Here is a 13,562-nt window from a genome sequence, read left to right on the forward strand (position 1 = left end):
TGGGGGAGCCAGAGCAGAGCTTCCACCCCACGGGATGAAGGGCTGGAGCATCCCCTGCCCCCTGAGCCAGGCTGGTCAGGCTCCACTTGAGCCTCAGTGTGGGGAGAGGGATGGAAGCAGCAGTCAGGGTCTGCCCCTTGCTGAGGTTGCTGCCACATTGGAGCTGCTCTGCAGCAGGATCTGGGGGTTCCCCTTTCGTGCCCTGCATCTCTGGTGATGCTGTGAGGGCTCAGCAGTGCCCTGCAGAGCTGGAGCTGCTTGCACTGCCCAGCACAACACTCTGCACTCCCAGCAGGTCACAGGGCTCCCATGAACCCAGCAGATGTTTTACTCCAGAGCCAACAAAACCCTTCCAAGCTGCCTCCTGTCCCTTAGAGCAACAACCAGGGGAAAAAGCCCCTAACAGCACTGGAGGCACGTTCCTTGCTCCAAAGGCCCTTCCCTTAGCTTGGGATGTTGCAAATCCCCAGGACCCAGCAGCTCCTCGTAAAACTCAGTCAGCAGACAGGATCTGAAGGGATGCTGCATCCCTGTGAATTCCTGCCCTGACCTCAGTGGCTGCAGGGAGCTCGGCACAGGGGTGGCTATTTATATCAGCAGGAACATCCAGGGATAAATAAAGTAATGTGAGTCAATAGGAATTGACTATAAAGCTGCGATCTTTATTCCCCAAGACTGCAGTGCCCAAAGCCACCTCTGTCGCTGGCTTCATTCTTTTGGAAACTGCCAGGAAGAGCCTCAATCCCTGGCTGCAGGCACTGGTAGGTAGACCCACAGAAGCTGGGGGGGCTTTTCCATGTCTGAGAGAGCTGCCAGGGCATGCAGCAGGGAGGGCTAGAGGGATGTTTGTGTTTGGTTGGGGGGAGAAGCACAAGGGCTCTCAGGGGGCAGCAGCCTTCAGATATGCTTAGTGTGGGCTGGAGCTGGGCTGGGCTTCTGGCAAAGCACCTGGGACCATGTGTGCAGCTTGAGACAGTGCTTGTGTTCACTTTGGGACAGCAGGAGCAGACGTGCCTTGCCTGGGATGCTTGGGGCTGGGGTGAGGAGCCAGGTCTCAGTGTGCTGGCCAGCCCAGCCCCTGGGAGCCCCCGAGTCCTGTGTCTGCCCAGAGCAGGTGCAGGTGCTCTGGTGGACACAACTCCTCGCTGTGCCACAGGGTGGAGCAGGGTGGACTTGGCAAAAGCACAGGGGGTGGAAAGACCCAGGTTGGTGCCATCACCCTGGCATAACCTCAGGAGGATGAGGAGACCCTGTGCTGGGGCTGTTCAGCACCACCACCGTGTAGCTGAGGCTCAGATGTGGCCCTGCTGCCACTGGCTTCACTGGCAGGTTTGGGATGGGACCAAGACAGTCCCTGGCCTCCTTTGTGTCCTCGTGCCAGCATCTCCCTTTCCTCTGCATCCTCCTCTGATCCCCACCCTGCTCAGGGTGTGGATGAGCCCGTCGCAGTGCTCGGTGGGTGCCAGTGTTGTTTGGTGGGAGCAGCCAGCTGGAACCTGGTGCCTGACACTGCTGGGAAGGTTGGAGCCATTTTTCTTTTCTGGATGGAAAGGTGGGTGTTTCTCTGGAAAACAAGTACTGGCCCAGCAGCCCAGCAGCATGGGGGTGCTGCCAGCAGCACGTTGCAGTGTTTGTTGTCAGGCATGGAGCAGCATCTTGGCCATCTGTAGCTTCCTCCAGGCCTCTGCCGAAAACCCAAATGCCTCTTCATTTATATGCCAGATAAGTGAGTAAAATTTCATAGCAAACAGGCACTTCATTAATCACCTGCTTTTACCATTCTGCTCACTCCTGGAAAGGAATTTGGGGTCTTGATAATGGTGCTGTTGTCCAGGCATGTGCCTCGAAGACTGATGCACCTGTCTGGGCAGTGAAATAGCTTTGCAGAGAAATACGATCGCTGCAAACCCCGGGCTCTCCTGACAGCAGGACTCAGATAAGATAATCTCCCTGTGCCACAGGCTAGGGAACAATACTTGCATTATAGATTGGAGCCACGCTCAGACAAAGAGGTTATTCTTATGTTTTCTTCCTTAATAAATGCATTTTGTTAAAAACAATTATGGCTTTTGGAAGCAGTTTGGTGCTTGGGCTGTGGAATGAGGCCGAGCCCCGAGGCGAGACAGAAGGGCTGGGGCCTGGCACTGGGCACATGCTTGGCCCCACCGCAGCCCTGGGCAGGCTGGAGGACAGACCTGGCTCCTGGCAGGACACTGAAGTGGTTCTGTGTGTGCCCAGCCTGGTGACCGAGTTGTCATTGTTGGTTTTGAGAGGGTGGAAAGGATATGTGGGCAGCAGTGGGGCAGCCCAGAGGGGCTTTTGTGGGCACTGAATCTTGGGTGAGCTGTGTCTGTGGCAGCCAGCGCTGGTGTCCCTCCTGCCCTGGCACCCACGTGGGCTGTCAGTGTCCTGAGGGCTGGCACACATGGCCCTGCTCGTGTCTTTGGCATTGCATGGGGACATCCCAACTCCCTGGTGAGGAGCACATGGAGGATGAATGGCTAGATGCTTGTTTTGGTCACCTCTGTCCCCCATTTTGGTGGTTTCTGCTCCTGCTGAGGTTAAGGGGAACCACTGAGGTTCAAATAGAAACTGGTCATTGGCCACCTGTGACACAAATGTCTTTGTGGGGGGAGAGGGGACTTGGGCACACACTGGTGCAGATGGGGCTTCATCCCCTCTGCCAGACCCCAGCCGACATTCAGACCTGGTGGATTTGGTGGATTCAGGCATGGCTGAAGCAGGACAGGAGCCAGTGTTGACACAGCACGTTGCTCTGTGCAGCGGAGCCTCCATGGCTGCGTCTCCTCAGCAGATGCAGCCCCTTGCTCCTTCCTCACCCCCTGTGGGCTCAGTGGCATTGGCAGTGGCCCCTTGGGAGTGTGACAGGCCTGGGGGTCACCAGGTCACGGTGCCATCAGGACAAAGCAGCCAGCCCTCCCTCCCCTTGCAGATGGACCCGGTGCAGAAGGCGGTGATCAGCCACACCTTCGGCGTGCCGGCCCCGCTCAAGAAGAAGCAGTTCATCTCCTGCAACATCTGCCACCTGCGCTTCAACTCTGCTGTGAGTGGGGCCACGCGTGGGGCTGGGACTGAGGAGGGGGCACGGGGCCAGCCCCTGGCAGGGGTGTCCCCAATAATGGGCCAGTCTCATCCACGGGGGCTCTGGGCTGCTGGAGCTGCTCTTGCCTGCACAGGAGCCATCCCAGCCTGGCCATGCTGGATCTGCAGTGCCTGGGGCTGCTGCTGCCCTGCCAGCAAAAATCCCTGGTTCTCAGCTTCATGATTTCACTCCGTGGGCAAGCAGCTCAGAAAAAGCATTGCTTCCTTCATTGCTCATTGCTTCCCTGTTTCAGGCTGCTTCTCAGCTAGAGGTGCTGTGCCAGGAGGGTCAGTCCCACAATGCGCTCCCAGTGCCCCCACGAGCACCCCATGCCCCTGCTCCTACTGTGCCCATGTCCCTCCAGGTCCCCCTGGCTGGCCCAGACCCTCACAGCCCGCGGGTGTTCCAGCATGAGGCTGTGACCTACTTTGGCTGCACCCAGCCCTGTTATCCAGGGGGAGTTTATTGTCTTTGCTAATGAGGCACCACGCTTGGACTCGCCCTTTGCTTTCCCACGTACCAGTCCTAGCCCCAGCCCCCATTCCCAGCCCTTGGGAAGCCACAGGGGGAGGGAAGGGAAGGGATGGGGTAGGATACTTCCCCCTGCTGAGCCCGGGAATCCTCAGCTGGCCCCCAGGAATGCTGTGCAAATTAATCTGCCCTACTCAGGGGTACAGTGTCTAATTCATACTGGGGTTCCACTCCATAAATTGCCAAACCGGGGTTGTTTTGGGGGACAATGCAGCATTGTCCCTGTTAGGAGGACACCAGTGTGCAGGGGAATTATTTTTGTGGCCATTTTTATCAGTTTGGTGCAGACACGAATCCATCAGAGTCACGCTTCATTATCCAGTGTTCACTGAGAGAGAGGAGCTGGGGACATGAACCATGTGTTGGACACCCCTTAGGATACAGTGGGTGATGTGTCCTCCCCACCAAAAAACCTCTTTATTTCATTTTTACAGCAACAATTCATTGTACGTTTCTGGAGGCATAAATTTTGCCTGAAAGCTGCTTTTAGGAGTGACTTGATGCATTTAATCAGAGCAGGGTCCTTATCTCGCCAAGCAAGCAATGTGGGGATGTCTTAGAGGGTGATACCTTGCCCTCAATATGTTGGTGTCAGAGCAGGCTGGGGAGAGGAGGGGAATGACTGTGCTACACCCCACTGCCAACACCCCTCTGTGCTACACCCCAGTGCCAACACCCCTCTGTGCTACACCACAGTGCCAACACCCCCCTGTGCTACACCCCACTGCCAAATCCCCTCTGTGCTACACTGCACTCCCAACACCCCTCTGTGCTACAACCACAGTGCCAAAACCCCTCTGTGCTACACCCTACAGCTAAACCTTTGTGTGCTACACTGCACTGCCAACACCCCTCTGTGCTATACCACAGTGCCAAAACCCCTCTGTGCTACACCTCACAGCTAAACCTTTGTGTGCTACACTGCACTGCTAAAACCCCTCTGTGCTACACCCCATTCCCAACACCTCCTCTGTGCTACACCCCATTCCCAACACCTCCTCTGTGCTACACCCCACTGCCAACACATCCTGTGCTACACCCCAGTGCCAAAACCCCTCTGTGCTACACCACAGTGCCAACACGCCTCTGTGATACACCACAGTGCCAAAACCCCTCTGTGATACACCCCAGTGCCAACACCCCCCTGTGATACACCACACTGCCAACACCCCTCTGTGCTACACCCCAGTGCCAAAACCCCTCTGTGCTACACCACAGTGCCAAAACCCCTCTGTGATACACCACAGTGCCAACACCCCTCTGTACTACACTGCACTCCCAACACCTCCTCTGTGCTACACCCCACAGCTAAACCTTTGTGTGCTACACCCCAGTGCCAACACCCTCTGTGCTACACCACACTGCCAACACCCCTCTGTGCTACACTGCACCCCCAAAACCCCTCTGTGCTACACCACAGTGCCAAAACCCCTCTGTGCTACACCACAGTGCCAAAACCCCTCTGTGCTACACTGCACTCCCAACACCCCTCTGTGCTACACCGCACTGCCAACGCCCCTTTGCAGTTGTCCTACCTGGGGGTGGGTGCCACCAGGTAAGGTGGCGGCACTAGAAACCCGCCTGAGTGGCTGCATCGTGGGTCTGAGCCCGTCCCCTGCCCTGCCCGTGTCCATCTGTCTGTCTGTCTGTCTCAGCCGCGACTCGGCCATCCCTGTCTCCCCCCAGAACCAGGCTGAAGCCCACTACAAGGGCCACAAGCACGCGCGGAGGCTGAAGGCCATCGAGGCCATGAAGAACAAGCAGAAGGTGGTGGGGGCTGCAGCGGGGACCCCTGGCCAGGACAGCACGGCCGACCTGGCCCCCAGCCCCGTGGGCAGTGGGGAGCTGGGCAGCACAGGTATGAGGAGAGGGTGTGGGGCTGGGGTGGCAGAGGTGCCACCCGAGCTCCCGTGCCCGTGGGGGAGCAGGGGGTGTTTTCCCTGTGGTTTGGTGTCTCTGGGAGCGAGCCCTGTCCCACACATCCCCAGGGCTCTGCCGCATGCAGGGATGGGGCTGGTGGGAGCTGTGGCAGCACCAGGGTTTGGTGCTGAGCCCAGCTTCCATGCGCTGGAGATAACAGCTGTAATAGGAGAGACCAGGGGATGCATGCAGACGCTGTCTGGGATGGTCTGGGGAAGATGGGGCTGCTCCCTGAAATCCACAAAACCTGTTCAGGCACAGAGAACTTTCTCTTTCTGCCCATTTCTTTCTCTTTTCCTCTTTCCCCCTTTCCTTCTCTTCCCACCAGCTGATGCCAGTAGCCCACAGGAGTCAGAGGGTGAGGGCAGCAGCCTGGGGCTGGTGCCCAGCACTGAGGAATCCCCTGTGGAGCTGCCAGGCAGCGTTGCCCCGCTGGGCTCCCCGCCGGCCTCCGAGCTGTCAGAGGGCATCTCAGATGCCACCAGCGTGGCCTCCTCGTCCGCCCAGGCAGCTGAGGCACAGGCAGCTGAGTCAGGCAGCAGCGTCAGCTCGGCCCCTGAGAGTGAGAAAGAGGGGAAAAAGAGCAAGCAGCACCTGTATTGTCCCACCTGCAAAGTGACCGTCAACTCCCTGTCGCAGCTGGAGGCTCACAACACCGGTAAGGGCATTACTGGGGAGAGGGGGCTGGGGTCGGGCCCCCTGGAGCTTCACTGGGGCTCTGAGCAAAGCCCAGCCATGCCCATAACCAAGTCTTGCAATGAAGTAGTGAGCATTAATGAGTGTTGCTGTAATTAAAAAAACGTTCATTAAAATGACCTGCCCAGATAAGCCATGGGGCTTTACCTGGGCTGCAGCTTCTAGGGTGAATTTTCACTGGGTCAAACACTCTTATTGTTCATGTCTCAATTAAGGATATTTAATCAAGTGATGGAGGCTACTTTATTTTCCATTTAGCTTCAAGCTGACAGCCAGGGTTTCTTCCAAACCTGGAGTAATACTTCCCAAAGCAGCTTGGTGGTTTTGACTTGAGGCCCTGTGGAGAAGACCCCTGGGAATGCAGCAAGCTGTGAAGCCCCATAGCCCAAAATGACTCCTGGGCTGTGTGGGGCAGCCCTTTGGGGTGGGCAGCTGTGGGAGCTGCTGAGGGTCCCCCAGGGTGGTAGCCTGGGGTGGCAGCCACGGTACAGGGGTCCCCAGTAGGGTCTGCAGGCCCTGCAGTTCCAGCTCCTGGCTCGCCCCTTTCTCTAGAGGATGCTTCAGTTGGGCACCCCAACTTTAAATGGAAGATCCTTTCAAATACTGGGAAGCAATTCCTCTCACCCCACTGGCTGCTGGGGCAGCAGCAGCTGCCGTGTGCAGGGTTGGCTCAGGACACTGCTGTGGCTTAGCTGCAGACGTGTCCTTTTGCTTTTGTCAGCTCCAGTTACAAATTCAGGAGCTGATTTGGGGGGAAAAGAACAAACAAACAAACAAACAAACAAACGTTTGCAGGCTGGCGCTGCTCTGTGGCTGTCACACAGCTCCTTGCTTCACGCCTTAAAAAATAGAATGAATTAGCAGGGGCTTAAATTACTTGCTCCCCATGCACCCTCGCCATCCCGGCGCTGGCAGGGACAGAACAGAGTGTCCCCAGGTGTGTAGGGATCTTGGGTTCCTCCTTCCCCACCTGCTGTGACCCTGCTGAGCTATTCCTGGCTCTGCTCTGACCTTGGGCACGGCTCAGATGCTGCGGCACGGCGGGCGACGCGCGCCCGGCTCCGCAGACTGTGCTAACGCCCGGGGACAGTCGACAGGCTCCAGCACACGCTGGAAATAGCAGCATCTCCAAAGCTGCCACATGCAGGGGGGGTCTCTGGGAAGATGAGCATCTCTGCTCTGCCTGCAACGTGCAGTTTGGCAGGGTTTGGGAGTGGGTTGAGCAGCAATGGCAGAAGTTCGGGCTGCCAGGCAGCTCCCTGTCCCCTCTGCCTGCAAGTGCTGCCGGGCACGGGTTGGTGCTGTTGGAGGGCACTGTTCCTGCTGCTGTGGCACTGGCACGGGGCTGGGTTTGCTGAGTATCCCCTCTCGCCAGGCGCCAAGCACAAGTCAATGCTGGAAGGTCACGGCACCCAGCTGCGGCGAGGCCGGGGCAAGCTGCTCTCCCGGGCAGGGCACAAGTCCAAGCGGATCGGGAACAAGGGCAGCATCAACATCCAGAACAAGGCGTTTCACTGCCAAGTCTGCGAGATCTACGTCAACTCCGAGACCCAGCTCAAGCAGGTGACAATGCCCTGGGAGTGCCTTGGCGCTGGGTGTGGGCACGCAGGGACTCAAGTGCGGGTAGCTGATGGTCCCTGCAGGGTGGGTGCGCCCTGATAGGTGTCCCCATCGCAGTACAGTGAGCCACACAGTACCCCAGCTGTCCTGGCTCCCAGTGATCCAGCTGTTTTCCTCCCCAGCACATGAGCAGCCGGAGGCACAAAGACAGGCTGGCAGGGAAGCCACCCAAGCCCAAGTACAGCCCCTACAACAAGCTGCAGAAGAATGCTGCCCTCGCAGTGAGTATTCTCAAGGTACCTGTCTCCCTGCACAGCACTCGCTCGGTTTGCTCAGAGAGCCTCATTCACCGTCAGCCATCCTTTCAGTGAGTTACAGTAGCTGCTTCTCTTAAACCTTGGTTTCCATCACCACAGCTCAGCTTCTCCCCTCAAGGAGGGTGAGCTGTGCTGGTGGGTTTTGAGTCACGGGGATAACTCGGGAGCGCTTTGGCAGCAGCATCCACAATGGCAGCACTTGTGATTCCTCCACCTCTTCTGCAATCTCACGGTGTCTCCTCCTCCCTCCCTGCAGTCCAAGCTGGCTTTGCAGAAGCACCTCACCAAAACCCTGGCAACCCGTTTCCTGCCAAGCCCGCTCACCGCCGCTGCTGTCTGCGCCATGCCTGGACCCCTCGCCTTGCGACCAGCAGCCGCCACCACCCTGTTCCAAGCCCCCATCCTCGGACCAGCCCTTTTCCGAACGCCGCCGGCCCACGTCCGCCCCACGCCGGGTCCCATCGTCTTCGCCCCCTACTAGAGCTGCTGGCCCAGCGAGGGTCTGTGCACCGTGGCCGGGCTGGGCTGCGGGGGCTGCGCGCTGGGGGCAGCGCTTCTGGTACCTGCTCTCCTGGCTGGTGGGAAAATGTAGTCGTAGACATCAACCCCAGCTTCTCCTTTGCTTGGAGAGGGCTCCCACTGGAGAGAGGTGCCCCAAGAGAGCCTGGCCAGCCCCGCCGCGCATCCCCACCGCTCCCCCAGCCTGTGCTGGCCCCCTGCTCAGCAGATGAGCCCAGGCAGTGCACGGAAGAGGATAGTGTCCAGATCAGCAGGACCATCTCATGGCCAGAGCCTGCCTGTTCTTGGCCTGCTGTCTGCTTCTTCATCGCCCTCCCAGTTACCAGACTGGAGGGAGAGGAGCTGGCTGGTCCCTGGGAGAAGGAGCATCCCTCTGGTCCCTGCCAGCCCAGTGGGAAGGGAACTGCGAGGGGAATCTCAGCCCAGCTCTTTCTGGGAGAAACAACCCCAGCACAAATGGGAAGCTGGCAGTTTCTCTCTCAGCCTGGGCTGGCTGTGCCCTTGCCAGCCCTGCACCTGCCTGTGCTGGCAGGGGGTTTCTGTGCCACCCACCAGCACCCCGTCCCCACAGTTCCCTACGTCCCACCAGCCAAAGAGCCCCCGTGGTGGCAGGCACCGGCCACACTGACCATATCCTCACTCCGAGAGCAATAGCTGACCCCAGGGCCGGCGCCTCCTCCCTCCAAAGCACACGGGCCCTGCCCTGGCCCCAGAAGCACACGGGCATGTGGCTAAGCCGGGCCCCGCTCATGCCCAGCAAGGCCAGGAGTGCCAGGCTTGTCCGGTGCTGGCTCCCCAAGGAGGTGACCCTGTGCTTGGCACCTGTCCTTGTCTCTGTCCCACCGTGGGGACAGCCCTGCCCCTACCTCCCGGGAGATGCTGTGAGGCTGAGTGAATGTCCCTAAAGCACTTTCAGTTCTCCAGTGAAAGGCAACGCTGCTGCTCACCTGCCGTGCACAGCCCTCCGATCCCATCCCAGCTAGGAGCTTCCAGGAAGTTACTGATGATTCCCAAAATCAAAGGTGTCCTCAGCAGCCTGGACAATCAGGTGGCAGGTGCACGCATAGCCTGCAGAGTGCCAGGCTCTGGAGGGACCCCGAGGCCATAGCTCTGCATTTCACTGTGCTCAGACAGCCCAGCCATGACCCGTCTGGGACTGTCACCGCGGCGCTCTGGGTGCCCAGCACGCTGCTGTACATAGAGAGAGTTGCATCCCAAATGGACCTTTCTCTGGAGGAACACCCCACCCTGATCTATGCAATCCAGGGGGCAGCTCACCCGCCGCATCGGCCGCCTGCGATTCCCTTTGGTGCTGAGGCATCCCTGCAGCTGGAGCAGTGGTGGCAGCAGAAGAACCAACGTGACGCTGAGCTCTGTCTCATCCCTGGCCCAGAGCGCTGGTTCAGACCTCTGCTGTGACTCCCATTCCCTCCCAGCCCTCGGGAAGAGGCAGGTTGGTGTGTGCACCTGGGAATCCACACGCACAAGCACACATATCTGACGTCTTGGCCATAAGCAGCGCCTGGATTTCAGAAGGATTTTGCCCAGCGTGCTCCACCGATGCTCAGGATGGGTCCTGGAACAGGGAGTGGCCAACGGGTGACTCAGATGGCTGAAACATACCTGCTTCCCAGGGCTGGAGCCTTGGCAAGGGCAGGACAGCTGCAGGAAGGAGCACACACCTGCAGGGTCTGTGGGCAGCACCAACCGCGGAGCCACCACTGCGCTCCTGCCGTGGAGACAGGAGAGTGAGGAAGCCCCTGGGTGTGAATTCACCTGCGCAGGGCATCCCTTCCCCAGGGAAGGAGGAGAGTGGAGAGAGGGCACCAGGAGAAGAGTGAGCAGCTGTGCGTGGAGACAATGCAAAGGTCTTGCAGCAGTGGTGGGACATGTGGCTCGGAGCACAGCTGAGGGAAGCAAGGCTCCCTGCAGAAATGGCTTTGCCAGGGATAGGGAGATGGTCCCACAGCCCAGGGGACAGGAGCCTGTGCTGGTGGGGCCCCAGGGGACAGGAGGGACGCTGTCCCTGTTCCCCAGTGCCAAGCAGTCTGTGGCCAGCATGTCCCCAGCCACCCCTGCCCGTCTCACTGTGCCCTTCCCAGGCCCTCAGGGTCACCCCCAGTCCGGCCACCGCAGCAGGACAATGGGTCCCCTCCTGTGCCATGAGCCCCTGGTGCTGTGCCCAGCCCCTCAGAAGCTGGGGGAGCCAGGAGCAGCTGGGCTGCAGCTTGCAGAGCTGTGTGGCACCAGCGGGCCTGTTCCCCTCCTTTGTTCCAAAAAGCCTGTGCTGGAGCCATGGCTGCTCCTTGCCCCTCACCAGTGGAGTCCTGACGCACTCCTGTTCTTGGCACTTTAACCCTGTGAAAGCCATTCCTTCTAGTGACAATAATACTGCAACGAGCTGCGTAAGAAACCCCCGTTATGGCATCCCCCCAAATCCCCTCCTGCTCTCCAAAGCATTTACTGCCTTTGACTTAGCACATGCTGTACTAGGAGTAGGGATAGTCCATAGCGCTCGGTAACGTGTGCCCCTCTGTAAATAACCTTGGAGTGATGTGAAATTTGATTCAAAACACCAGAAAAACAGAACAAACCCAAAATGGAATATCCAGACTCTAGGGACTTGGCCAGTACCCTCCTGTAATGTTCATTGTATATTTTTTGATGTACTATAACTGTTGGGAAAAAAAAAAAAAAGGAAAATATTTTGATAACCGAATCTCATCGCTTTATTGTGTTACTCGGTAAATAAAAGGAACAAGTATAAACACACTGGGGCTTTTCATCAGTTCTTTTCCTTCATCCAGACTACCTGAAGGGAACAAGTGTTGCTGGGCAGGGCTGGGACACCTGTGCCTTGTCTTGTGGTGGTTCTGAGAAGAGGCAGCATTGTGACAGGTGGGCAGTGAGAGCTGCCATAGCCCACAGCATCTGGGGTGTGCAGGGTAAGTACAGCCCCAGCTCCTCCAAGGATCTAGGCATGCAGGTGAAGCACAACCCCATCTCCTCCAAGCTCATGGCTGAGTCTGCACTCAGGAAGAGGAGGGCTGGAATGGTGGATTTGGGCACCACAGCCTCAGGAACAGCACCTGCCCTGCTCTAGGCATTCCCTGAGGCAGCATGTCTGGATATTTCAGTGCATAAAGGAGCAGTGGACACTGCCAGGGTAAGGGACAAGCTGCCAGGAAGCAGCACAAGAGCCAGCTGGGGCAGGGCAAGGAGAGCTGCTTGGCTGGAGGCAGGGCCAGCACACAGACCCTGCCCACATGTTATCAGGAAATAGAAAAAGAGGGAGCTGTTCCCTCCAGATGTGGAGCTGATGCCCACGTTCCTGCCAGCCTGTGCTGTGCCTCTGTTCCACTCTCCCAGCCTGCACCTGAGAGCAGAGGGGGTCACTGAGTGAATCCTGACCTTCCTGTAGCACCTTTGACAGCTGCAGGGGCTGGGCAGGGAGAGGAGTGGTTCCCGGCCCACTGCCTCTCTCATCCACCAGGACCATCCCTAGCCCTGGGATGATTGTTCCTCCTGGCCACCTGCTTCCCACAGGCTCCGTGACACCAGACAGGACTCAGCAGGAGGTGTGCGCAAGGCAAGCAGGAAGGTGAGGAAGAGGAGGTGCCAACAGAAGGGAAGGGGAAGCAGGCTCATCCATCCATGGATCCACTGCCCTTGTTCTTGCGGCTCAGGGGAAAGGCAGACTTGCTCTGTGGCTGTGTCATCTTGCTGGCCAGGTAGATGAAGGGCTCGATCAGCGTGCGCCGGTCAGCCACGGACACCTCCCACAGCTTCACCTTCTCGCCCTTGGCCCAGTGCTGGGCTGCATCGTGGTCCACCCGGCGCTGCTCCTGCAGGTCACACTTGTTGCCCAAAACCACGATGGTGACCTGTTCCAAAAGGGTGAGAAGGGCCCCTGACGACCAAGTGCAGAGCTGCAGGGCTGGCTGGCTCTGCCATGAGACCGTCAGTGGTGGGCCTGGCCCTGCCGCTGATTCCCCGTCCATGTCCAGCCCTTTTGAAACCCTATGATCTCAGTGCTCCCTTCCCCTCCTGCTGGGGTCTGTGTGTCCCAAACCAGCCCCAAAGTGGAAGGAGGTTTTGAGCACCTGTATGCTCAGAGAGCACCCCAGGAGACAGCCTTTTACTGCTGGGAGTCTCCCAGACCAGGGACTCATCAGTATCGTGTGACAGGCTGGAGAAACCAAAGATGAGAACCTGCCCCAGGGGAGCAGATCCCACTCTGCATCCCCTTCTCCAGGGGCACTCACCTCCTTCTTGTCCTTGGACTTGTCGATCTCCTTCTTGAGCAGCTCGACACGCTTGAAGGACTCCTTGCTGTCGGTGCTGTAGACCAGCACGTAGCCGTCGGTGCAGGAGAAGCAGTGCTTGGGCAGCTCCAGCCCGTCCCGCAGCCCCCGCGTGTCGTAGAAGCGCACCTGCTCCCTCACGCCGCGGTCGGTCTCGATGGAGCCCACGTAAATGTCCTCCTGCGTCTCGATCATCTCCGAGCCTGCCGGGGGTGGGCAGGGGACACGTGGGAACGCTGCCGGGGCCCCGGCCCAGCACGGCCGGTGCGTGTGGGGGTGACCAGGGACAGCCCAGAGGGATCCCCAGAGCCGGCGCTGCCCAGGGCCCGCCACACCCCGGGGGAGCCGCGGAGCGGCCTCTGCCCGGCGCCGCACTCACCGACCACATGGTTCCCGTAGAGCAGCTGCTCCAGGATGGAGGTTTTGCCCACCGAGGCCTGCCCGCACACCACCACCTTGCAGCTCTTGCCCATCCCGCCTCACCGGGGCGGCGGCGGCCGAGCCTCGCCGGCGGCGGCGGCGGGAGGGACGCGGCGGCACCACAGCGCCCCCGTGTGGGCGGGCGGACCGCGAGCCCCGGCGCGGCCCTGCGCGGGAGAGGCGCGGTCTCGA

The 13,562-nt window shown here is 59.0% G+C and overlaps 2 protein-coding genes across 8 annotated transcripts in view; one reads left to right on the forward strand and one right to left on the reverse strand.

Annotated features, from left to right (window-relative positions):
• The window catches only part of ZNF385C (zinc finger protein 385C), a 60,377-nt gene extending 48,959 nt beyond the window's left edge, over nt 1–11,418 (forward strand). For 6 of the 7 annotated variants that reach the window (XM_038162832.1, XM_038162830.1, XM_038162834.1 and 3 more), the window contains 6 exons: nt 2,954–3,064; nt 5,321–5,492; nt 5,883–6,212; nt 7,626–7,813; nt 7,993–8,106; nt 8,384–11,418. In XM_038162832.1, coding sequence (XP_038018760.1) covers nt 2,954–3,064; nt 5,321–5,492; nt 5,883–6,212; nt 7,626–7,813; nt 7,993–8,106; nt 8,384–8,608 — 1,140 coding nt within the window. In that variant the 3' untranslated portion in view covers nt 8,609–11,418. The remainder of the gene's footprint in view (nt 1–2,953; nt 3,065–5,320; nt 5,493–5,882; nt 6,213–7,625; nt 7,814–7,992; nt 8,107–8,383) is intronic. The other variant, XM_038162829.1, reaches the window with a different exon arrangement.
• On the reverse strand, nt 11,352–13,497 carry NKIRAS2 (NFKB inhibitor interacting Ras like 2). The gene is made up of 3 exons (XM_038162841.1): nt 13,330–13,497; nt 12,912–13,153; nt 11,352–12,530 (listed from the first exon to the last, which is right to left on the reverse strand). Exons 1-3 carry the CDS (start codon nt 13,421–13,423, stop codon nt 12,291–12,293), a joined length of 576 nt encoding a protein of 191 aa, XP_038018769.1. The 5' UTR covers nt 13,424–13,497; the 3' UTR covers nt 11,352–12,290.
• Nucleotides 13,498–13,562: the final 65 nt, after the last annotated feature.

Source organism: Motacilla alba, chromosome 27 (assembly GCF_015832195.1).
Source record: "Motacilla alba alba isolate MOTALB_02 chromosome 27, Motacilla_alba_V1.0_pri, whole genome shotgun sequence".
Classification (NCBI taxonomy): Eukaryota; Metazoa; Chordata; class Aves; order Passeriformes; family Motacillidae; genus Motacilla; species Motacilla alba.

Coding starts and splice junctions, on each gene's coding strand:
- NKIRAS2 (XM_038162841.1), bottom strand. CDS start 13,423: ATGGGCAAGAGCTGCAAGGTGGTGGTGTGCGGGCAGGCCTCGGTGGGC. Junction 13,154..13,329: donor CTACGGGAACCATGTGGTCG/GTGAGTGCGGCG, acceptor CACCCCCGGCAG/GCTCGGAGATGATCGAGACG. Junction 12,531..12,911: donor AGTCCAAGGACAAGAAGGAG/GTGAGTGCCCCT, acceptor CTTTTGGAACAG/GTCACCATCGTGGTTTTGGG.